Consider the following 27,099-nt stretch of genomic DNA (forward strand, 5'->3'; position numbering starts at 1 on the left):
TGGGCTTGATTGATTAATCTTTTGCAAAGTTAGAACCATTCGGATAGAACACTATTATTTAGACAACTATTTTTTGAACTGTCATATCTCGGAACCCAGTGAACCGAATTGAACGATTTTTTTATGTTTATCAACAATATATTGGTGTTTTATACGACGTTATAAAATGTAACATTTTCTCAGGGCGAATTAAGTTACATCGGATTGAAATATTTACCCGTATAGAGGAAAATAAGTCAAATTAACAATACCACACAAAAAACATTAAGTGTGTTCTTCCTTAAATCTAAATAGGCTCTAATATATCTGATTAGAGATATCTTGAGAACAGAAGTTGAAAATCGTTGGATATCAACACCAAAATTTATTAATATTGATGTAAAAAAAGTTCATTTTTTCGAGAAAAATCCAAAAAGTGTCAATACATGATAACTTTTTTCAACGTTCAAAAAGAACCTATGTTTTAAAAATTTGTGAAGCATTACTATATTGTTAATGTACGTTCAAAATTTCATTCAATTCGGTTCACTGGTTTCCAAGATATGACAGCTCAAAAATTAGTTGTCTAAAAATAGTGTTTTACCCGAATGGTTCTAACTTTGCGAAAGATAAATCAATCGAGCCTAAATTTGTATCAATGATGCACATATAATAGATTGACAAACAGTCAAAATTTGAGATTTTTTGATGCACTCTATGCAAAGTTATAGCATGTTGAACTTTTTTGTCAGAGAAAAAAAAGTTGCCTATCCCAAACATTTTGGCCACCCCCTGTATTCGTAGGCTGAATAGGTATTGGTTCACGAAAAAGATCTCTCTCCGCAATCAACACAGTTTTATGGTTGTGACTTTATCAAAACGGGATCCCCCACTTTCATGTTTTTCAGTTTAAAATTCACCTTCGGGAGCATGGTGTCTGCCGTATTGATCCCCTGCCCATAAAATACGTGTATGATCATCACATGGTTTTCTTGGGAATTACACAAGAAGTTCTATCTACAGTTTACTTCTGAAAACCTTTGGGCTATTCCTACAGAAACTCCACCTGGGGATTCCTCTAGGGATATCAGGAATTGGCTCTACCCCATTCAGCATAATGCCATTTGGCATAACGCCGTTTGGCATAATGGTCATTTGGCATAATGCCGTTTGGCATAACAAGAACAACAGCCTTATTGATAAGAATGTGCATAGTACTTGTTATGCCAAACGGTCATTATGCCAAATGGCTATTATACCAAATGGTCGTTATGCCAAATGGACTTTATGCCGAATGGCGTTATGCCAATAGGCATTTTGCCTAAATGGAATTATGCCAAATGTGGTTGAGCCCAAGAATTGCCTCTAGGGACTCCTGTTGAATCTTCTATCTTTTTCCAGATTTTTTTCCAGCGATTCTTCTGAACTGTGAAGATTTATTAAGAAATGTCATGGTGATTTCTCCAGGAATTCCATTTGTGGTTTCCTCTTCGAATGTCTACTGTAGATTCTTCGAAATTCCTAGATTCCTGATGAAGATTTTTCCGGAAATTCCGTACAAAGTTGCTTTTTGATTTTTACAGCAGTTTGGACTTACGTTTACTTGGATTATTACGACAATAACAGGAAATCGTCTTAGAAATTTCTCTATGAACAATCGGAGGAATTCCGGGATGATTTCCAGAAGAAACTCCATGAATATCCTCAGAACGAAAAGGAAGCTTTTCCGGAAGAAAATCAGGGGTTCCAGAAGAACATCCCAGCAAATTTTCCAAATGAAAGACCAGAAAGATTTAAAAGTAAAGATTCCCTGAAGGCGCTTTTGAAGGATTCTCAGAAGGGACTTAAGAAATATTTGTAAAAGGAAATCTTGGCAGATTTAAAAAAAAAAACTCCTGAATAATTTTTATAAGAAACTCCTGGAAAATGTCTGGTCTCCTGAAGGATTCCCTAGTTTTTGAAAGATTCCAAAACTTAACTTTTGGGGAGGTTTCTCACAAGGATGTATTGGATGAATTTCACAAGGAATTCCTGAAAAATTCCTAGCAAAAACTACGAAAGATTTCCATAAGAAATCCCAGGAGGCCTTCCAGAAGGAACTTTGAAAGATTTTCCGAAGGCAGAAGGAACTGCTGGAGAATGATAAGAAGGAACTTACGGAGTCCTTCGTGAAGGAATTCTTGGAGAAAACTCAGAACAAACTTAAGGATAAATTCCTGATGGAAGTTCTAATGCCAAAGCCAAAACTCTAAGGTGAGCTTTTTGTAGATTTTCCGGAGGAATGTTAAAAGTTTTGGAGGGATTTTAGAATAGTTTTTGTGACAATTCCAGTAGAAACTTTTTAAGGAATGCAAAAAGAGTTTCTAGAGATATTTTCAAAAATTTCCGGAAGGAGTTCCAAAGCTTGAGGAATTTAAAAGAAAGCAGGAATCCGACGATAATAATCAGAGGAATCTCAGGAACGTGCTTTTAGGATTCTTGGGTCTCTCAAAAAAACTTATAAGAAATTTTAAGAAAACATTTCTAAAAGATTTCAAGAAGAAACTAACGGATCTTTTCGTGAAGGAATTCCTGGAGAAATCTAATAAGAAACTCATAAAACTTCCTAAGTTTCATTAGAATGACAGTCTCAAAACTTTGAGATGATTTTCCGCAGAAACTCCTGGATGGACTTCATAACCAGCTTCCTGCGAAAAACCCAGAAGATACTATTAAAAGAATGCCAAAAAATATTCTAGGGGTATTTTAAGAAATGTCCGAGACGAATACCAGAACGGAACCCTTGAGTAAAGAAAGCGGAAATCTTCTTGTTCTTGGCGTGACGTCCTCATTTGGCACAAAGCCTGCTTCTCAGATTAGTGTTCAATGAGCACTTCCACAGTTACTAACTGAGAGCTTCCTCTGCAGTCACGAAGATACTCTATGCCCAAGGAAACCAAGGAAATTTCCATTACGAAAAGTTCCTGGGCTGAACGGGAATCGAACCCACGCCTTTACAGCTGTGACTATAGGGGCGCAGCAAAAATCCTTCGAGCTTAATTAGAGTAATCTCAGGAAAAATAACCCCTTCAAGAAACCCACAAGAACGCGTGGAAGAAATATTAGAGATTATATAGAAGAAGTGTATAAGATTCAAGAAACATTCTTGTATGAATCTAAAAAGATACCCCTTGAGTAAAACCAAAAGAACTGCTGGAGTCATCCCTAAAGATTACCTAAAAGAATCCTGTAGGGTTTTCTAAAGGTATCAGTAGAAAACACCTAAATAATACCTAGAAGAATATCTGGCCGGGGCTACACGTTTGCTTCATAAGCAGATGGTCATGGGTTCGATCCCAGCCCCGGCACTTTCGTCAGTTGCTCTTTCCCCCTGAGAGCGACAATGACCCTCTTCTGAGCCCATGGCTCAAATGAACCCGGATACTTGGACATCGGCGAACGGCAACCCATAATGGACCCCCAATCGGACTGGAAACAGGAACAACCAACAGCCACACATCAACATCCTCGTGCTCATCATTGTACCATGATAGGGTAGAAAATGAAAGCAGCGCAACGGCAGCCAGTTCGATGTACACCTCGTCCTTTTTTTACGTCCATGCTTGGCGAAACATCTTTTTTTACGTCCAGGCTTCCAAAACATCTCCGTGATTAGGCGAAGTGTACAAAAATATAAAAATGTTTATTTTGATTATTATTTTGGCAGTAGAATTTTATTTCGATAAGCCAATAGTGGACGTAAAATAAGGTTTGGGTGTAGTACAATTAGAATAGAATACATTTAGGCGCTGTACAAAGTGTATGTACAGCTTCCAATTGGAATAGCTCACGCAGTGCCCTAGTGGACAATAGAGCTGTAAATTAGGTTAAGTGATTGAAGAATAAAAAAGAATATCTGGGGAACAATGAGAAAAGTTTCTGGAAAAATTTGCTGCAGAATCAACGAAATGGAGTTCTTGAGGAGTTCCCGAACAACTCCATAATTTTTCTTTTTTTCGACTACATTCCTAGACGAACATTTGAAAAGGGCTTCGTGTCAAAAATCCTTCCAAAAACAATTTTGAAACCTGCATCAACGGTTTCTCTTTCTTATTTTTTTCAAATACCTCAACCTCACGTTGCGAATGATCCATTTCAAAGCTGCTTTCACCCGTTTCCGTAGAGGATAACATTAACGTCAAATTAGGTGAGTGAATTCCTCAGCCAAATGCCACGCGGCATCGTTGCTCGCGTTAATTTCGGTCTCCATGCGGTGTGGTGGGTGGTGTAGGAAAACCCCGCGTAATTAGTGTCTCACTTTTAAGCTCTGGATTTGCCTGGCAAGTTGGAATTCGCTCGGCATGTTTCGGTTCTCCCTTATCACCGTTGTTACGTTGCGTTGGAAGCGTGCGGGCAGGTAGATACTACATAGCTAGCGATACAATATTGAACCAGCTCCAAAAAGGTCGAAATGTTTGCACCATGCCGTAATTTTTCACAGATCGTTAAGAACTGTGAGGTGGTGTGCGAATATGAAACAAGACCTAAAAGTGGGATTAATTTTTGGTTACGATTATTTTCAATTAAACCATGTAACCCCTGGTGAGCAACAAGTTACGAGTTCTACCTCGAAAAATGATAGAACTGCAAGGCAGCAACGCCGAAGAAAAAGAAGTTACGACCACCACAAAATTTCCGCGAAAGAAGTCTCCTTTCGTAGGTATCCAACTCAAAATGATCTTCTTAGAAACCATCTCGGCGAAAGAAGCACGCTCACTTGACCCGTTTGATTCTTTTTCGAAAATTAAATTAGTACCATCTCCAGTCCTACCCGACTAGCTTCCATCTGAATTCCAGTCACGAAATGCTCCCTAACAGAAATGATGATTTCATGGTTCAACTATCTACGGCGAAACCATTTTCAAGTGGTGGTCCGTTTTCGGTGACCATGGACACCCGACAATTAGAGCTGAAGTGTTGACCATACCATGTACTTTAATTTTCAGAAATTAAGACACAATGATGTTCTACATATTTTATACCGGAGCTACTTGTATCGGTTGTGTAGTCTTGAAGATTCCAAACGACTGTGTTATGTTTGTCCCGTCCCAACGTTTCGCCTTAACTTCGAATCTTCTTTAAGGATAAATTCTGATCATAATAGTTTTTGTTTTTATTTTGTACCATTTTCGGACTGTCATCGGTGTCACGCTTAAAGCCCATGGTGCAGTTTGGATTGTTCTACCCAGGCTTGGCATTAGTCGTGAAGTTCACAAGCATGCTAGGGTTTTGCCCATGTGATGCGACACCAATGAAAGCGATGGTAGGAACCATGCATCACCAACCCAAAGCACATCGACACCACAGAACAGATGTGTATCTTCGAACAAATTTGAAGTTTCGAGGTGGAAATTATGAAATTGTCACTTGGAGAACTAGATTGGAATGAATTTCCATGGGAAAATAAAAAATCATCAAAGCGAGCTACGTCGTCTCCCTATGCTCGCTGTAGGGAAAAGCTTGACTTCCACCACCAGGTTCGCTAGTGTTGAGCTTTCAAACGAGCAGTGCTTTTCGTGACGAAGATTCACCCCCGTGTCGACACGACATATGTCGAATTCGTTTTTGATTCAGTTCCAACCTGGGTTGGAACTGGATGAGATCACAGTTTCAACCCCAACCCGACTTCGGTTTCGCTTGTACTAAAGTTTGTTCGAGTTTGTTTGACGTTTGTTTGTTTACACATTTTCCGCCAATCCAGTTCCAATCCAAAAACAAATTCGACAATAGATACCATTGGTAACCATAACGACTTTTTTCCATATGCAACCACCGACGAACCGACGTGACAGTGGTGATTCAAAACTGTCCCCCCCCAAATTTAACGGTCGACCAACGAAGTGAGCGAACGCTTCTGTCAAATCAGCGCAGACGCGAACCTCTTCCTATATGAATACACGGGGGTTTGGAGTCAAGCTATCAAAACAACGCGAAACGTTATAAAGGAGGCGGTAGTGTTTGGCTATTTTTCATCATGGCGTCGGGGACAACAAATTTGAATTTATTTGTTCTAGCTGTCACGTCGGTTCGTCGGTGATGCAACCATCACCCGTCTAGACCGTCGCTCGTTTGACCGTCAATGATTGAATCTCTACGTCTTGAAATTCTAGGTTTGAATTGATGCCTTTTGTAGAGTTGATATGATTTATAATTAGCATTACATATTTCAAATGTTCAAATATTTAACAAATATCTTATGGCAACCTAGGGTTTCTGTTGTACCGTTGGAAGCATTTTTTTAGTACGGGATGCTAAACTGGGAATCTTTTCGACAGTCAAAAATGTTTAGCCAGTATATTGCTTATTATATATTCGGGGGTTTACTCTCCCTCCACTGGTAGAACTTCTACCAACTGCAGAATTATCTGAAAAATATTGATTGGTTTGAAAATGCTCTAAAAAGAGCAGATCGGAGAACCCTCTCATTAGTCACGGCGTATGTATGGGAAAAGTTTATAACAAAAAAATGGGCATCGTCAAATTTTTCGTTATTCAAAAATAGAGGCTTTCAGCTTTCATTTGCAGGGTCCCTCAAAAAATCCCCCGAGGGATCCCGAACAACTTTTTCAGAATACTGTTTTTCCCCATACAAAATGCACGGTTCCAAATTAATCCCTATTTCTACTTAACAAACATACCCAATTTTTGTATGAAAAAGTTCCCCCGATGGAATATTTCGATGTTGGGCTTGAATGAAAGCTGGTACCGTCAACTTTCACGTAGCGTAAAAATTAGCGATGCCCATTTTTTTGTAATAAATTTGTTCTACCAGACACACCGTGTAGTAATATAGTTTAATTGTTTGCATCTTGCTCTCGTTGCCACCATTTCTAGAATCATCGTTAGTTTGGATGCAAAGGACGTTGAAACTTATACATGTCATGCTTAATAATTCTAATGCTTTGGTTGTTTATTAGTCGCTTCAAGTCTTACGAATTTCTCCATCGTCGGTTCCGAATTCGCCATTCGGAAACTTGCATTGTCGCGCTTTCTGTCATGAGTATCATTTTCAAGATGTAGCCTATATCACATGTCTATATGTACACAATTTAAATGCTACCACTTTTCTGACACTCTACGCTGGATGGGATGAGATAAAATTCATCGTTGTTGTTTAGTTGGTTGGTATCATGAATTAGGAGTGCGAGGGTGTTGAAAGGATTAAAATATTTTGCGACCGACAAAGATGAAAACAGATTTACAGAATTATCGCACACTTCGGCTGGCACGGGTTTCGGATTATAATTCTAGTTATTTCACTTGGGTGGTTTGGCAAATGACGACTGATGGTGTGGTGGTTTTCAAGCTCTATTTTGCAGGTAGTTTTAGTGGTGATTGAAACTGAGTTTGCGTAGGTTCGTTCGATCCATATATGTATAAATTAACTATTTGAAAGGTTTCGAATTGATCAACTTGTATCAACTTAGACGGTGACAATCGTACCGCAATTCAATCAAAAACTGAAAATGTGAGAAGGTTTTTTTACTTATTTTTCATAGCTTTAATAATCAGAACTCCAACCTCTTCCTGGTGAAATGTCCTTAGGGGATTAGCGCGAGTCAGTAGTGTGCGGTAGTTCGGCAGCAGCAAAGTTTCGCGCGCTCGCTTTGTTAGATTTTTGCGAGAGTGAGTTTTTGGAGGCAAAGTGTACAGGCCGCGTTTTCATTCGGTCGTCGTCGTCTATTTGACTGCTCATCTTCGTACGGGGTGATTTAGTGAGTTTTTGGAGGAAAAGTTTACAGGCCGCGTTTTCATTCGGTCGTCGTCGTCGTCTATTTGACTGCTCATCTTCGTACGGGGCGATTTATGATACGATAAATGCAACAAACAACATTTTTTGCGATTTTAGTCAACAGACATTGAAATGTTCGTTACGTCAAGTGTCGGCCCAAGTTCCAAAGCCACGTTGGTTCAAATCACTTTATTTTCTCTTTCGTTTATTTTCGCACTTCGAAAACTATCTGAATGGTTCGTCATCTTCGATGTCGGCATGTGTTTTGTTTTAGTCCAAATGAAAATAAGTGGTTTGATATTAATAGGGTTGCATGAATCACTCCACTTACCAAAGTGAACTCATATCATGCGCCCTTTCCCCTCCCCACTAACAAAAAGTCCTTCCCATGACAGACGTGGAGACGCAGAGGTGATCTCGGTCTTTAGTAAGCAACGCACGTCATAATAACATTCCTTTCCTTCCTCGATGACCGTAAGGACGTGGCCGGCGCCGTTATTGACCTAATAAAGTTTGGAATTCTCGAAGATGCACATTGAGGACGGTAAGCTACTCCCAAGCTCCGTCTGTTGGTTCCTTGTGCAACTTCGATTGTTCTGGTCAATCACGGAGTAGCAACTACGAATAGTACGGTCATCTATGCTCATGCTCATGCTCAAATGTCCTTAGGGGATTAGCGCCTGATGAGTCATTATTTGAAATTTAGCTTTCAGATGACAGAACTAGTTGAATTGTCTAAATAGAATCCTTTTTCCGAGGGGATTTTGTTGTGTGCGGTGTCAGGCCATTCTGCCGAAGGTCATTAGGCCGAAGGCCATTCGGCCGAAGGCATGGGCGACACTACGAATTTTTGCCAGGGGGTGCACTACAAACAATTATTCATTAGTTCATATATTCATTATTCACCGCCCCATATCTCACAGCAATGCAACAAAATTGTAGGGGGTGCCGGGTGGCACCACCGGCACCCCCGTAGTTACGCCTATGGCCGAAGGTCATTAGGCCGAATGGTCATTAGGCCGAATGGTCATTGGGTCTTCTTCTTGCCGTTACGTCCCCACTGAGACAAAGCCTGCTTCTCAGCTTAGTGTTCTATGAACTTCCACAGTTATTAACTGAGAGCTTCCTCTGCAAATGACCATTTTGCATGTGTTTATCGTGTGACAGGCACGAAGATACTTTATTGATGCTGAATCTACTGATATTTTACCCATCAATTTTTCCTTCTTTTAAATATAGGCTGTGCTTTCTAGTATCATTGCTAAAACATAGGCTATTCTTTCTAATTTCATTGTTAAACTAGTTTTTGGCAAAAATTGTTGGAAAAGGTAAAAACAACGGTTAACTTTCAATTCGTCCTGATGACCATTCGGCCTAATGACCATTCGGCCTAATGACCTTCGGTCTAATGGCCTTCGGCCTAATGACCTTCGGCCTAATGAACCAGCATCCAATATTGTAGGAAAAAAACCACACAAACATTATGATCACTGGTAGGACTGCTTAATAAGAAAATTTAATTTAATATTGAGCAGCAATTATAATTATGTTTGTATGATAATAAATACGAATGCTCAGCAAAGTTGAATTGATAACCAGGTGCCAACTGTTACGTAGTGGTTTATAAAGTCAAACACAATTGTATGGAAATTGTCTTGTCAAAATATTCCTACATAAAGGCTGTATAGACCACCTCACGGCAAAATTCTATCTCTTTCGCTCTTTCAGAGAGTTTGAGAACAACAGGACCAGTACCTGTCAAATTTGACAGGTGTTGGTCCTGTTGTTTTATAATTTCCCGTAGGAGAGAAAGAGAACGATTTCTTGATCACGTCACCGTGCAATGGAGTTTAGATAAGGGATGGAAACTGGCAACACTGTTAAAGTCAAACCTAAGGCTCAATATACTTATACAGGGGATAAACAAAATGATCAGTACAGAAAAAAACCCTTTTCAAAAAATGTTCAACATGCTTTAACTTTTCGTTAATGTATCAAAGGTTCTAAAGTTTTCACTGTAAGTTGATCAATAAGCTGTTTCTTATTGGTCCAATTTTGATTTTTAGAGGGATTTTAGTAAAACACATAATAATCTGATAGCCATTTTTGAACTGATGTATCTTCGAATTTAGTGAATCAAATGGAATGAAATTTTAAATACTTATGACTCATATATTCATCTTCCAAAAGCTCTTTACTTTTTAAACAAGGAAATAAACAATTGAGATATGATTTTCTCCAATATATTAATAAAAAGCCAAAACTTCACCTTGTATTGACCTAAATATGAAAATGTTTTGAACAAGACCGTGCAAATCCGATCTTTCCCAAAGTTGATTCATTGATAGACAACTAGTTGACCAACTAAAAATCTAAGAATTTTTAAAACTCTTTCCAAAAAGTCGACCATTTTATTAATGGAGTCTAGGGTGGCCCACACTTACCGTCAAGGCGCCATTCACCGTGGGGGCTCCATTCACCGTGTGCCTCCGAATATTTTTTCATTATTTCCATATTATGATTGAATGATACGACAATTTCCCTTCAATTTCACCAATACAACACTAATGTATTGTTACCATGTCAAAACGCTCATTAAAAACATTTAAAAGTATCATTTTGACACTAAAGTGTGTTTACATGAAGCGGGTTTCTGCTCGTTCACTGCATTCATAGTGAAAAAACAAAATCTGCGCTAAGGTGATTTAAGCGATAAACTAAATGTAGTAATGTTTTTATTCCACCAAGAAGCAATTAAATTCACATATCAGGTATGTTTTTTGCATTACCGAAGTAAGTTTAACAAGAAAGTACGATTACTCGTACTTTTTAATTGAAACAAAAAGGCACGGTAAATGGGTACCCTAAAAATCAATGGTCTCCATTCACCGTGCCCCATATTGTCCCATATATCTAGAAAAAATCGAAAATTTGAACATTCGTTTTTCTAATAAAATCTTGCAAGTTATTACTTGAAATGAATTTAAACGAAGAAAATTCCCTTGGCTGGGTTGTTTTGATCATTTTTAAACAAAGTAGAATAATATTTCTCATACACGGTGAATGGGTCCCTACTACCACGGTGAATGGTGACCTACCACGGAATTAGGCGACCCTACTACCCTTTACTAATTGTACTATATCACCAAATTTTGTGGAAAATTTTGTACTTCTGTGGACATTGCTTTAATTTTAACCTATAATGAAGGCAATTGAAAGCGGCACCAACATTGTTTATAAGACTGGTGTCAAATGATAGCCCTTATTTGCCCCGAATCCTCTTAGATCCACGGTGAATGGTGCCTTGACGGTATATGAAAAACAAAAATTTCGAAAAATGCCAAGTCTTACCTCCTAAATCAGTTGTTTTGGATTCCCAGATGCTACGTTCAAAATTTAAGCAAAATCTGTTGAGTCTAAGGGGGCGCTCAAATCGTTTGAAGTTTGTATGGGAAAACTTGGCCAAATCTATGTAGAAATTTTTAGTTTTCGAATTTTACCGCTAGGTGGCGCTGTAAGCGTTCAATAATCAAACCCTTTGGTATTATTGTAGGTGACTATATACCAAACAACTTTGTCGAAGACCGCAAAGTGATCCAACGTCTGTGAAAATAGTTATGTATACCCTAAACAAAGTGAGGCAAAGTATTGAAATTTCATTATTGATATTATTCCTTTACATGTATTGGAAAAACAACAATAAAGTTTATCCTCACTTTACCTAGGGTATAACTTTTTCACAGACGTTGGATCACTTTGCGAGAAATTTGTTAAGGAATTTCTGTGGGTGAGTTCAGCTATACAATTTCTTCGAAGAGCAAAAAATTTCTTGCATTGTTAATTTTAAAATATATTCCTGAAAAAAAAAATATTTCAGGAAATCTTGCTGAAAGTTCATCCATGGTGCAGGTATTGCTTTGTATCATAAGATAATCTTACATCTTACAGCAGATACCAACATTTCTTACAGCAGTTTCGCCAAAAAACATTCTCCGTAATTTCGTAATTTTCGCAATTCCACAATTGTTTTAATGGCTGTAGGCCACGTACAGGACGCCAATAAGAACTGTGGTCTTCTACAGACCATATGCTCTTTATAGCTATTTATGAGCTACAAATGAGTGTAAACAGTTTCGTACCTTTGAATTCCGCCCTATTTTGCTTATCCTTTGACAGATACTCGTATTTCGACCACCACTTGTAATCTTCCTCAGTATCAGTTATCCACTGGAGGAAGATTACAAGTGGTAGTTGAAATACGCATATCTTTCAAAGGATAAGCAAAATGGGGCGGAATTAAAAGGTACGAAATTGTTTACACTCATTTGAAGAGGGTATTCTGCTTAGAGGGTTCGAAAAGTCGGTACAAGAGTGAGCTACAGTTAAGCGGTAAGTATCACCACCTGTGGATCATAAGGTCGAAGGTTCGATTTTAGCGGTTGGAAATTTCTTTGAAGTCGGAAAAATGTCGACAGAACTTGTCTGATTTTGCTTTGATCTTGTGATATCTTAACAAGCTATTACTGAGTACTTTTCCATATTAGAATTTGATATTATATCTGATGTTTTGCCTCATATCTCAGTCAAACCAATATCAGTTTTGATCTTTAGTAATTCAATTGGTAATAACTGAATGTGTTATGCACTAGATTTTCTCCCCTGCTCGGAAAACTCAGTTTCAATCACCATCTTTTTCTCCCCTGGCAGATCATTGAGCAATATTTGTTTTACAATTTTGTTTTAAATATTATCGTCTGTACACTGCGTCTAGATCGATCTCTCGAGCGAGACCCTAGCGCAGACAACTTACTGTAAACGAGGATGATCCTATGTAGCGAAAACAGATTCCGCCGCATCCTCTCTGCATGTGTCACAACCATATTTTGTTCTTGATTTTCTTTTCGCTTTGCGCTCTAATTAGTAATTGCTTTGATGTGTGTGTTTTTTTCATTGAAGTTTTTTTTTGTAGATCATTACTTCCGATAACACTACGTGACTATCTTCGAACCCAACAGGCAGGTTCGAATCGGCTACAAGTTTGCTGATAAAGTTTCCTACGTTTGTCCCGTCAAGGCTGTATTCTCTAATGGACGAGCTCTCCTAGCTACCAAACTCGTCAGTTATGATAACGTTTGCAAAAACACTACCCCACGGTTCCATGGTTAATCCTATACGCGTGCCTACTCCGTCCACTCCATCAGCGAGATTCAGAATCATAAAGAGAAAGACATGGAACCGTGGCACTATAATGGAGAAACGCCTACCCATCAGACAGCGCCCGAAAGGCAAATGGTCGAGGCTGCTGAAAAACTGCGCGAGTAAGTAGTAAGTCTGTTCGAAGAAGTAGGAAGAAACTTTTACAAGAAACTTGACGCTGAGTCAGTGTCACCGAAGTAGTCGAGCAAATATTAATCACTCGAGCCGCCGTTGCCGAGGCCTGCTTTCACCTCCTGGGGTACCTGATGGAAAAAGAAAGGATAGAATTTATTTTTGTCAAAATTTTAGCTCTCGATATGACCATTTTTTGGCGTGTTCACTATCGAACCCATGCATATTCGTTCCAGCCCCTGATACTCACCAACTTTCGGAAGCACTCCTCCAAGAATATCGTCATCGATCGGTAGAGATGCTTTTTCACGCCGACCAGATTGTGGCCCTCGTCCGGGTAGATCAGCTGCTTGTACAGGGCGCCCTTCGCCGACAGTTCTTTCGAGAAAACCATCGTCTGCTGGAAGTGCACATTATCGTCGGCCGTGCCGTGAACCTTTTGGTTGTACATATTTTTCGGTTATCCGGACGTGTTGTGTTGTGGGAAACAGATAAGTGAAAAGGAGAAGAAAATTTAATTTCCAACACGTTCGCAGACCCCCTAATTGGTTTCGTGGTTGAACACAAATATACCTACACACCACCGCCACCGCACGTAGCCCACGGTGAAAGCCTTCAAAGCTTTCAAGCTTTAATGATTTCGCTACAGGCGTGAAGTGGGGGCAAACGGACGGACCGGGCCATTTTTCGGAAGGAGGGAGTTTCGGCAAGACTTCCCACGGGGATGTATAATTAAATGATTTATGACTTAATATTTCCTTTTCCGGAAAATGGTTCTACACGGGTGGGTGGGTTGAGTTCTAACTTTACGCTAGGGCAATGACGTAATAAGGTTTTAATGAATATACAGACCTGTTTGATAAGAATTTTAATAGCCTGAAACACTGTTCAATTCGACTTAAAACAAACGTAGAATTAAATTTAAAACCCTTTTTTAAAATGCATAATTTTTTGGTAGTAGAAAGCTTTACAGTGAACGTCTAGAATATGTTATTTATTATACTTTCCATTGTATTAAAATTCTTTTAAATTCCATATTCTAAGACAAATTGAAGCATTTGTACCGGAAGTCTGGCACCCAAATGTCGAAAATATTCTTAAGCTGATTCATCCTTGCTCGGATAGTAGAAATTTTAAATAATCTGCGAGCCAGCCGTAAAAAAGACTAGCACCGGAAAACCAACAAGAGAAGAATGCGAACCGATACCAATGGCGACGACCACAGCGACGAAAAGGGACTTGCGATTGGAAACTCGGTACGTGGAACTGCAGATCTCTCAACTTCATTGGGAGCACCCGCATACTCGCCGATATACTGAAGGACCGCGCGTTCGGAATCGTAGCGCTGCAGGAGGTGTGTTAGACAGGATCTATGGTGCGAACGTTTAGAGGTAATCATACCATCTACCAGAGTTGCGGCAACACACGTGAGCTGGGAACAGCTTTTATAGTGATGGGCGACATGCAGAGGCGCGTGATCAGTTGGTGGCCGATCGACGAAAGAATGTGCAGGTTGAGGATCAAGGGCCGATTCTTTAACCTTTCAGTACTCGCGCCAATTTTTGTAACGCGAGCAGTCGCGCGTTGTACTTTGTACAACACCCATACATTCTGAAATATCTAAGGATCCTGATTGTTTAGAAAAGGACTGTCTTTGGCAAAGTTGTTGTAAATTTTATGGGCTACTTGATGCTGACAAAGTTGATTCGTAATACGTCCACTAGGCGGCGCTAGTGAGCAATATCATGTTATATCTTATATCTCAGGATCCTGATGTCTTAGAAAGATGGTGTCTTCGGCAAAGTTGTTTGGTAAGTCAACGGCTTACAGATTATTGGCCGTTTAATTGGAAATTCCACCACTAGGCGGCGCTAGTGAGCAAATAAACTTTATATCCTATGTATCTCGGGATCCTGATTGCTTAGACAGATGGTGTCTTTGACAAAGTTGTTTGGTAGGTCAAGGACTTACGGATGATTCGCAGTTTAATTTGAAATTTCACCACTAGGCGGCGCTAGTGAGCAATTTCATGTTATATCTTATATCTCAGGATCCTGATGCCGTTTAATTGGAAATTCCACCACTATGCGGCACTAGTGAGCAAATAAACTTTATATTCTATGTATCTCGGGAACCTGATAACTTAGAAAGGGTGTCAGGCCATTCGGCCGAAGGTCATTAGGCCGAAGGCCATTCGACCGAAGGTCATTAGGCCGAAGGTCATTAGGCCGAATGGCCATTAGGCCGAATGGTCATTAGGCCGAATGGTCATTAGGCCGAATGGTCATTGGGCCGAATGGTAACTAGGCTAAATGATCATTAGGTCTTCTTCTTGTCGTTACGTCCCCACTAAGACAAAGCCTGCTTCTCAGCAGGTGTTCTATGAGCACTTCCACAGTTATTAACTGAGAGCTCCCTCTGCCAATTACCCATGAATTTTCCCTTCTTTTAAACATAGGCTGTTCTTTCTAGTATTATTGCTAAAATTGGTTTTGGCGCAGAAACTGCTTTTATTCAAATCATGAATTTTTCCTTCTTTTAAACATAGGCTATTCTTTCTAGTTTCATTGTTAATTAGTTTTTGACAATTACCGTTGAAAAAGGTAAACACAATAGATTCGTTTCCTGTTTCATAACTGCTGAATTGCAATTCGTCCTGATGACCATTCGTACTAATGACCATTCGGCCTAATGACCTTCGGCCTAATGACCCAGCATCCTTAGAAAGATGGTGTCTTCGACAAAGTTGTTTGGTAGGTCAAGTACTTACGGATAATTCGCAGTTTAATTTGAAATTTCATCACTTGGCGGCGCTAGTGAGCACGTAAATATTATATATTATCAGTGAATCAAAATTCAACCATCGCGCAACAATAACGACAATGTCGCAACCTAAATTTGTTGCGACATTCTACCCAATGCGACATAGGTATGTCCCAATCCGAACAGAATAGGACAAACATCGTACACCACGAGTTTAGAGATTTTTAAGGCTTGCAATGTGATTTTCGAGCGGTAACTTCGAGTCGGTAAACACTGCAATGCTGCTGAAGATGTATAATCAAAAAAGTTCGATTTTGGGTTGGTAATAATTGATTATTCACGAGTTGAAAAGTACGCAATAAATTCAGCATCCGTTTTGTCTGCAACAAAAATTTTCGAGATCATGTCATTATCTGTTAACAGTTGGGATAAAGAGTAATCGTCGCGTCTTCTTTGTTGCTTGTTTTGTGCCTCTTTTGTCTGACAATTCTCTTCACTGTATATTATGTATCTCTGGACCCTCATTACTTAGAAAGATAGTGTCTTCGGCAAAGATGTTTGGTATATCAAGGGCTTATAGATGAGTGACAGTTTGATTTCAAATGCCACCACTAGGAGGCGCTAGTGAGCATGTAAATTTTTAATCTCATGTAGCTCAGGATCCCGTTTAAAAAGGCACGGGACACCGTCTTCAACCAGAGGCTGTACATACTGAACAGAACTTAACACTAGACCATGGACACGACATACATTACATGCACCTGTGGATAGCATGGTGCGGTTACACACTTGGTAACGCTAACCGAACGGCTCCACTTTACTCAGAAAGATGGTGTCTTCGGCAAAGTTGTTTGGTAGATCAAAGACCAAATGGAGGAAAAGTTACCTCTCGTGCCGACCTTCTAAAAGATCGGAAACTTACAGATAGTTGTCCGTTTGAATCGTAGTTTCACCACTAGAACATAAAAAATGTATATGCAATAGTTCTCAGGATCCTGATTACTAGAAGAGAGATGGTGGTTTAGGCAAAGTTGTCAAATAGGTTAAGTGCATTTGGTTGATGGGTCGTTGAAATCAATATTTCGCCAGTAAGTGGTGCTAATGAGTATGCAAATTTTATATCTTATATATCTCCGAATCTGAACCTAGGAAGTTGATATCTTTGGCAAGGTTGGTTGGTAGATCAGAAGACACCATCTTTCTAAGTAATCAGGGTCCTGAGACATATGAGTTATAACGCAACCTAGATGTGGAGTTTCAAATCATACGGCTCTCCATCAGTTAGTGTTCGATCTACTAAACAACTTTGCTGAAGACATCATCTTTCTAAGTAAATCAGGATCTCGAGATATATGAGTTATAATATTTGAGTACTCACTTGCGCCACCTGGATGTGGAATTCCACATCATACTTGCCTTCATCAGTTAGTGTTTGATCTACTAAACAACTTTGCAGAAGACACCATCTTTCTATGTAATCAGGGTCCTGAGATGTATGAGTTATAAAATTTCAATGCCCACTAGCGCCACCTAGATGTGGAGTATCAAACCAAACGGCTCTCCATCAGTTAGTGTTTAACCAACCAAACAACTTTGCCGAAGACACTATCATTCTAAGTACTCAGGATCCTGAGTTATATGGGATATAAAAAAATACATGCTCACTAGCGCCGCCTATCGGTTGAAATCTGAATTTCTTAGATCACCTCGCGAAGGCCCTTGATATCCCAAGTAACTTTGCCGAAGACACCATATTTCTAGATCATTTAGATTTTGAAATACACCAATTCACATTCAACTGTCTATCTTATCTTAAATATAGTACGTTCTTGATATTGCGATTTTCAATTTTCCGCATTATAAGGAGTTATACTGTTTTCAAAAAAGGTCTTATAATATTCCAAATAAGATTCCTGTAGAATACATTTTGGGTTGACATCGATAGAAAAAATGGTTTCAAAGTAATAGTGGATAATTCTCATGTGTTGTACAAAGTACAACAGCGCGATTAACGGAAGGTTAACATTAGCATAATAACGTGCACAGCCCTCACTCCGGAAGCACTGATGATGACAAAGACGCATTTTACGCGCAGCTCGAACGCGAGTACGACTGCTGCCGAAACCACGATGTCAAGATCATCATAGGGGATCTAAACGCTCAGGTAGGCCAGGAGGAGGAATTCAGACCGACGATTGGAAAGTTCAGCGCCCACCAGCTGACGAACGAAAATGGCTTACGCCTCATCGATTTCGCCGCCTCCAAGAACATGGCCATTCGTAGCACCTTTTTCCAGCACAGCCTCCCGTATCGTTACACCTGGAGATCACCACAACAAACGGAATCGCAAATCGACCACGTTCTGATTGATGGACGGCACTTCTCCGACATTATCGACGTCAGGACCTATCGTGGCGCTAATATCGACTCTGATCACTACCTGGTGATGGTTAAACTGCGCCCAAAACTCTCCGTTATTAACAACGTATGCCGGGGCCCATGGCGTAGTTGGTCACACGTTCGCTTCATATGCGGATGGTCATGGGTTTGATTCCCAGCCCCGGCACTTGCAATTTTTCGTCAGTTGCTTTTCCCCCGAGAGCAACTGACACTGACCCTCTTCTGAGCCCCATGGCTCAAACGGACCCGGATACCTGGACATCGGCGAACTGCTACTCATAATGGACCCCCAATCGGACTGGAAAGGAACAACGGCCATCCATCATAATCCTTGTGCTCATCTTTCTACTAGGTATAAAGTAGAAAAAGTGAAAGCAGCAGAAAGTTGAACGGACGATAAAGTAGAATAGAATCTAGGCGCTGTACAAAATGTAAGTGCAGCTGTCAATTGAAATTGCTCACGTAGTGCCCCAGAGAACAATAGAGCTGTAAATTAGGTTAAGTGATTAACAATAAAAAAAAATTAACAACGTACATTACCGGCGGCCGCCCCGGTACGATCTAGAGCGACTGAAGCAACCGAATGTCGCCACCGCATACGCGCAGAATCTCGAGGCAGCGTTGCCGGACGAGGGTGTGCTCGATGTGGCCCCTCTAGAGGACTGCCGGAGTACAGTCAAAGCAGCCATCAGCAACGCAGCCGAGTGCACTATCGGGTACATAGAACGGAGTCGACGAAACGATTGGTTCGACGAGGAGTGCAGAGGGGTTCTGGAGGAGAAGGATGCAGCGCGGGCGGTAATGCTGCAGCACCCGACAGAATGTGGAGCGATACTAACAGAAGCGGAAGCAGCAGACCCGTCTCTTCCGGGAGAAAAAGCGCCGCCTGGAAGAAGCGGAGTGCGAGGAAATGGAACTACTGTGCCGTTCACAGGAAACACGCAAGTTCTACCAGAAGCTCAACGCATCCCGCAAAGGCTACGTGCCGCAAGCCGAAATCTGCAGGGATAAGGACGGGAGCCTCCTGACGGACAAACGTGAGGTGATCGAAAGGTGGAAGCAGCACTTCGATGAGCACCTGAATGGTGAAGAGAATGTAGGCACGGAGGACCAAGGCAGCTGAGGAAATGACTATGTTGGTGCAGCAGAGGACGGGAACGGACCAACTCCCACGCTGAGGGAAGTTAATGATGCCATCCACCAGCTCAAAAACAACAAAGCGGATGGTAAGGACGGTATCGCAGCAGAACTCATCAAGGTGGACCCGGAAAAGTTGGCCACCTGTCTGCACCAATTAGTAGTCAAGATCTGGGAAACCGAACAGCTACCGGAGGAGTGGAAGGAAGGGGTTATCTGTCCCATCCACAAGAAAGGCGACAAGAACTTTCGAGCGATAACCATTTTGAATGTCGCCTACAAAGTGCTATCCCAGATAATCTTCCGTCGTCTTTCACCTAAAGTAAATGAGTTCGTGGGAAGTTACCAAGCCGGTTTCATGGACGGCCGGTCGACAACGGACCAGATCTTCACCGTACGGCAAATCCTCCAGAAATGTCGTGAATACCAGGTCCCAACGCACCACCTGTTCATCGACTTCAAAGCGGCATACGACAGTATCGACCGCACAGAGCTATGGAAAATTATGGACGAGAACAGCTTTCCCGGGAAGCTGACTAGACTGATAAGAGCAACGATGGACGGTGTGCAGAACAGCGTAAGGATTTCGGGTGAGCTATCCAGTTCATTTGAATCTCGACGGGGACTACGACAAGGTGATGGACTTTCCTGCCTACTATTCAACATCGCTCTGGAAGGTGTTATGCCACGAGCCGGGCTCAACAGCCGGGGTACGATCTTCACGAAATCCAGCCAATTTGTCTGTTTTGCGGATGACATGGATATGGATATTCCCAAGCAACACACATGTTATAATAGAGTTACGACAGCGCAAGTTTCGGTTGTATAGAAGCTAATTTTACGTAATTATAACATTGTGTTGAAATAACATAAAATAAACTTCTATACAACCAAAACTTGCGCTGTCGTAACTTTTATATAACATGTGTGTTACTTGGGTTATTGCTAGAACATTTGGAACGGCGGCAGAACAGTACACCCGCCTGAAACGCGAAGCAGCAAAGGTCGGACTGGTGGTGAAAGCGGCTAAGACAAAGTACATGCTGGTAGGTGGGACTGAGCGAGACAGGACTTGGCAGCAATGTTACGATAGACAGGGATACTTTCGAGGTGGTAGAAGAATTCTCGGATACTTTTTCAAAACGACGTATAATACACGCAAATCCTATGTTGATACGTCGTTTTGAATAAGTACCAGAGAATTCGTCTACCTCGGTTCCTTGCTAACGGCTGACAATAACGTGAGTCGTGAAATACGAAGGCGCATCATCAGTGTAAGTCGTGCCTACTATGGGCTCCAGAAGAAACTGCGGTCAAAAAAGATTCACCCCCGCACCAAATGTACCATGTACAAGACGTTAATAAGACCGGTGGTTCTCTACGGACACGAGACATCGGACACTCGGAGTTTTCGAGCGACGGGTGCTAAGGACGATCTTCGGCGGCGTGCACTAGGAGAACGGTGTGTGGTGGAGAAGGATGAACCACGAGCTCGCTGCACTTTACGGCGAACCCAGCATCCAGAAGGTGGTCAAAGCCAGAAGGATACGATGGGCAGGGCATGTTGCAAGAATGCCGGACAACAACCCTGCAAAGTTGGTGTTTGCTAACCATCCGGTTGGTACAAGAAGGCGTGGAGCGCAGAGAGCACGATGGGCGGACCAGGTGGAGCGTGATCTGGCGAGTGTTGGGCGTGACCGACGTTGGACAGCTGCAGCTGCAAATCGAGTATTATGGCGGCAAATTGTTGATTCAGAATTTTCATGAATTTGATGTTAACTAAATAAATGAATGTTAGTAAAAGAGTGTAAACTGGGGGAGTGCTATTTAGGAATCAGAGCTTAAAAGAGGGGGGGAGGTCGTAAATTGAATCTGGCATCAATAAAGTGAGCATATATGGGGGTTTTAGTGTAATTAGTCTTTATATGGGCGATTCAAAATACGTGCAACATCACTCGTCGTGTTCAGTGGTTATCAAAAACGATCCGTGCAATACCTTCACATGGTGACCGTGACTGGATTCTTGTCTTAAATTTACGACAAATAAGTTACCTTTGCAAATTGTTTTCTTTGGCTCTCATCAGATTTTTATTAGGGTCTTGTGCCATTTGGGCAGGTACCTATTTTGGCCACTTGCCGCTATAACTAAGTCAGTTTCAAACCAATTGATTTGAATTTTTGTATAGAGTTTGATACTGTACATATCTCACCGTGTACCAATCATTAATTTATTAGGTATAAAATTCACTTAGTTATAGCGGGAAGTGCGCAAAACACCTGTCCAAATGGTACAAGACCCTATCATTTGTAAAATGCTATACCAAAAATGAGGGAAATTACAAGTTAAAATCAGCACCAGCACTTCAAACAGCGTAATTGCTTCCTTTCAATGCTAGATTGTATTTCATCCCTCCCATATAAAAAAACCAACAATACCGCATAGGGGACCCTCAGGTATTAGTTACAGAATGCGTCGTTGAACAGTGTAACATTTTCTTCTTATAAGATTTATAAGTCCCCTAAACGTGTTCTTAGATAGTTTTCTTGCATCTCCATCAAGTTCCAAGTTACAAAAATAGAAATCTTAGATGTTACTACGTATCATGGACTAGAAACTTGATCATATGTTTGCTCCCGACCGACGTACATCAGTGCAGTAAAAATTGAAACTTAAATCTTTTAAAGGCATGCCTTGAGAAATGGCGGGAAGATAGCAAAAATAATTTGGCGTAGCGAGTACCCTCTTTTGAAGGTTTCTGTTGGCCACCTCTTCTGATGGTAGTCAATTTAATTCGCAATATTCTTTGCTTTCTAATGGTTATTGTTTAAGAAACATACCTTTCATGAATACGTCATAAGCTGGTTTTTAGAGTCTTTGATATATCTTTGACAGAGTGGTGTATAGAAGTTTGGCAATTTAAAATATTGTTTCTCCAGAGATCCATCTGGGAATTTCTAAAAACTATAGACGCCTTCAGTTATTTCTCCGGAAATTACTCCTTTCTTTTATACCTATAAACTAAATACACATCTTTTCAGTCCCATCAGTTCTCTTTTTTTTTATTTTAATTTTATGGGTTTTCAGTTGGAGCTGCGTGACAGCTTGTTTGTCAAGGGTGAACCCGTTATTCAAATTTCATCTCTACAAAGACCAATATTTAGACGGAATAGGCTATGTTGCCCAATTTAACACTAGTTTATACATTGTGCCTTAGTAGTATTAATCAAAGTTTTGCATTTTCCCTTCCATGGATGTATTAGCACATATATACAAGATGACGGTAAAACTATTTGCTGTTTTGAAAACACAACACTAGCGAACCTGGTGGCGGAAGTCAAGCTTTCTACACTGTTATTTTTTAGGAGTTTGCGAATTTAGACGAAAAAACTCGTCTAATAGTGTAAATCTAAATCCTCCATCTAGGTGATTGAAAAACGAGGTGCTCAAACCTACTGACGGCTTTTTGATTACTTAAACTGTTTTCATATATTAGAGGTATTAACTAGGGGTGTAAGATCCTACCCTCTACACCCACCCAAGCATGCCCACCTGCGCGCCATCTGCTGGTGGTTCTAATTTGTAAACATCTTTTGTTAAATTTATAAACATCAACGTGTACTGTCTGGCAGTGTTCTTCTCTTTATTTTGATGATTATGATCAGGGTTTTCGGTAGTTATCGAAATTTCTTAAATTGTAGTCTTAAATTAACTTCACATTGGAGCAAAATAATCGCCCTGGGAGTTTTAAATTTTGAGCCAATTTCCGCACTTCAAACAAAACAAAAACGAACGAGAATAGAGGCTAATATTCCACACAAGTCTGAGCGAGTTGATCAGTCGTGTGAGTAGGTATGATCAATTGTCTGGTAGGGTAACCAATATAATTTGGACCCCCATATATTTTTGACCCCCTGAGCGTATTAACCCAATTTTCAAGGATTTAATGAAGAGATGACGAACATTTTTAGAATCACTCGCTAAATTAGACTGTTCCCCAAGTAACACACTTGTCACAGAAAAGTCGCGGCGGCGCAGCTTTTTGTTGCGCAGAAGTCAATGTGACTTACTTCTAACAAATAAAGACTTACTTGCTAGAAGCAAGTCACTGTGACTTATGCGCAAAAAAAGCTGCGCTGCCGTGTATCTTCTGTGACAAGCGTGTTACTTGGGTCTGCACGTGCATCACATTTCCTCACTGGAAATATCATTATTTGCCTTGAAATATTTTTTATCAATCTCTTCATCCGTACGACATGTTTACAAAAAGGAATTGCGGTGCTGAAGAAACTTGCAGATGTAAACAAAAAAGTTTATCATTCAAGCGCTTTAAATTCGTAAAGTTCGTCTGTCTCTGAGACGAGGCTAGCGAAGAGGAAAAAAAGCAACGTCAAGTGCAGCCCAACAGACCACCTCACGGCGAAATTCTATCTCTTTCGCTCTTCCAGAGAGTTTGAAAACAACAGGACCAGTACCTATCATATTTGACAGGTGTTGGTCCTGTTGTTGTCTAATTTCCCGTAGGAGAGAAAGAGAACGATTTCTTGATGACGTCACCGTGCAATGGAGTACTGAGCTGTCAGTTGTAGCCCGTTTGGTTACGTTACCTAAAACGAGTAAAGTATTGCTATCCGAGATAAATACTGAAGCCAAAATTCACTCCGAGCAGCATTTTCTTCTCCTGTACTATCAAAAATAAATTGAAAACAAAATATTCCAATGATTACTTTGCTTGGTGATTGTTGGCGATGCAAAATTTCACCTCAACATGATTTTGTGCGTGAATGGGATTCAGTCACACTGCATGTGAGGTGATGCGGTCACGTACGTGTTTGAACCACCAGCCCAAAACATAATGTCAACACAGATAGAAAGAAGACACAAATAATAAAGTGGAGAAAAAGAAGACCGTCTTCGCGAGTCTCGTCTCAGGTCTGTCTGTGTCGTCTGTGTGTATTAGTCATGTCTGCCCTCAGTCATGTGAAGTCTATGAAGCTATCAGAACAAATCTTAACCCGCGGAACCTGAAGCCCCAGGAATGTTTATGTCTTTGCTATTACTTCTTGGAAATAATATAACACAAAATGCTGTCTATGTTGACAACTGTGCCTATGCTATCTGCAAGAAATATTTCGATCAAATACCAATTGTAGACGACAACCGTTACTGCGATAACACCTATGTTGGTAGCCCCCTACAGCTCTGGCGCCATCCCCAATGAAAGACACTAGTTTTGAACATGTCATGGGCTTCCAATGATACGAGGTACGGAAACAACCTAACTATTAAAACAGAGCCAATCCGTTCATTTGTCCTATCAGTCCTACCTAGATAAACCATGTCATTTTTTCCCCCGTAATCTAGAAATGTCAGCCTAGTCATACACAAGTTACGTCCTTCAGCTTATTAGAAACAATCAGTTTTTGTCCAAAATGTCTCGTCGAATGCATTATGACGTCAATTAAGCGTTTAAGTATGGTCCACTGCATAAACTTAGGCTGGCCCGTCCACTCCCAAAGAAAATTTGACGTTTGTCAAAGTCAAAGTCAAACCTCGTGTGAGAGCAAGCAGGCCAGTATATGTATATTCGTGCAGTAATCCATTGTTCGCACGTTAGCTTCGATTCTATCAGCACTATTAGGTGCTGCAACTTTCCTTCCTACTATTCGGTTGATTTCACTAGATTTAGAGAATATTACTGGATATCATTGTAATATTTAAAAGAAGCAAATCTGTTTTGATAAAATTACTAATATAAATATATTTAATTATTGTATACTATTCAAATTATAGTAAATTTAGTAGTTAATCAAAATCAACCAAAAAATGTGGGAAAGAAAGTCCAAATAGCATTTTCAAGTTGCCAGTAGACAGAACAGATAAAAAGGTTTCAAAACCTGTCACAAAACCTATAATATTTCTACTAGGATTTTTTAAAAAGACACGGACACGTTCAATGCTTCCAGTGAGCTTTTCGCTCTTTGAAGGAAGCACGACACTAGACAACGGACTAGCATGCAACGCCCAGTGGCACAGCCGAAAACTTTTCCTGACAGCTGCGGCGGGAATCGAACCCGCGCTCCTCAGCACGATGCGACTAAGAGCTTGGTGACCCTAGCCACACGACCACGGAGTCGCAACGATCATCAAAACCTTCTCAATTCCAACCGACTTGGAACTATTGCTTGGGTATAGAATCTATTGAGCTCCGGCGGTCCCTCCGTGTTTATCGAGCATGTCTGATGAATATGCCAAAACATATGATCAGTCATACTCTATCTGCAGCAGCCGGTTCGTGATGAACCGTTGGAGGCGCATTAAAGTGTTAAAAAGGTGATATGATTCACTAAAGAATACTACATTACAATAACCTTCACTTTAATACCGTCAAACCCTGCGAACTTGGACAGGGTAGTCCCATCAGTTCTTTTTAAACTAAATCTGGCACCGCCTGTGACCTCACCACTGCATAATAAAAATAACATTTAGCAGCGGAAACCAACCCATTCTGCCAGGAAACGTAGTGCTTTCTCCTACTCTACGAGTACGAGTATCATCATCGCTCCAACAAAGTGCGGCTACTCAACCACAAGCAGCGGGATTGCAACGAACCGACCATCCTCGTGGGGCGCGGCGCATAGTGTGTATGTATGTGTGTTTACCCAATGAATTGCTCGCTAATGGACTCACCATAAGAAATTGCTTATCACGCAGCTTTTCAGCGTGTTTTGATAAATCGCTATCCTCGTAGCCCTTGTAGTTGTCGGTCACGTTCGGAAGACCCATGTACCGCTCCGTGTACGTCGAGTCTAAGGTGGAAATGCATAGATAGATAGAGGGAAGTGTAAACATAGGGATGGTACACGCAGTCAGAATTAATTACGCCATATCGAACACTCCATGGGGAATTGCCCCCCTCCCCATCCCGTCAACCTACCGTAAAGTTTCCAATTAGTGACCGGCGCGACACTGATACCGCACTGGAACAGCGAGGTTGGGCTGGCCATCGCCAGGGCAGCCGTGTAGCCACCGTAACTCCAGCCCCAGATGCCCACGCGGCGTTTATCGACAAAGTGCAAACTGTCGCGCAGATACTCGGCGACCTCGAGCTGATCGGAGACTTCCACGGTGCCGAGCCTGCGGTACACCTCGTACAGAAGTTGATAGCCCTGACCGCTGGAACCGCGCCCGTCGATCTGCGTTACGATGTAGTCCTTCGTACCGGCCAGATAGGTGTTCCAATCGATGCGCCACTTATCCGTCACCAGTTGCGTTCCGGGGCCCGAGTAGCTGCAATGAGGGAATGATGCCATCGTCATAATGGATGCAATATTTTTCAACGTCGAACTGTGGTCGGAAACGAAATTATGCGTGGCGTTTTTATGTTGTGGAACTGTACACCACAAAGAAATTCTTGAAGCTCAAGTATCAAAGGAACTGGATGGTAATTTCTGAAGAAGTTGTTGTTAGTTCATGGAAAATATATTGTTGACATTTTTAAACAAATCTTTTTGCAGATTTTCCTCTCACACTTTTACTGAAAATTCTGAAGGAAGTGATGGGTGTAAAACTTTTGGAAAGCTTTTAAAAATGGCATAAAACAATGGTCAAGTTCATTGATGATGTAAATCTTCAATTGAAAAAAAAAATCATGGAAATTTCTCCATTAGAAACATATTTCAGAGGAAATATTGCATGGAGTTTTTACAAAAAGTTGGGTAAG

The 27,099-nt window shown here is 40.8% G+C and overlaps 1 protein-coding gene across 2 annotated transcripts in view; it reads right to left on the minus strand.

Annotated features, from left to right (window-relative positions):
• Positions 1 to 5,567: 5,567 nt before the first annotated feature.
• Positions 5,568 to 27,099, minus strand: part of LOC109400281 (prolyl endopeptidase FAP) — a 447,684-nt gene continuing 426,152 nt past the window's right edge. For both annotated transcript variants that reach the window (XM_062850972.1, XM_062850971.1), the window contains exons 13-16: positions 26,314 to 26,666; positions 26,067 to 26,185; positions 13,329 to 13,514; positions 5,568 to 13,209 (exon numbers count right to left, since the gene is read on the minus strand). In XM_062850972.1, the coding sequence (XP_062706956.1) occupies positions 13,159 to 13,209; positions 13,329 to 13,514; positions 26,067 to 26,185; positions 26,314 to 26,666 (709 nt within the window). In that variant the 3' untranslated portion in view covers positions 5,568 to 13,158. The remainder of the gene's footprint in view (positions 13,210 to 13,328; positions 13,515 to 26,066; positions 26,186 to 26,313; positions 26,667 to 27,099) is intronic.

This window comes from Aedes albopictus, chromosome 2, assembly GCF_035046485.1.
Source record: "Aedes albopictus strain Foshan chromosome 2, AalbF5, whole genome shotgun sequence".
NCBI classification, from domain to species: Eukaryota; Metazoa; Arthropoda; class Insecta; order Diptera; family Culicidae; genus Aedes; species Aedes albopictus.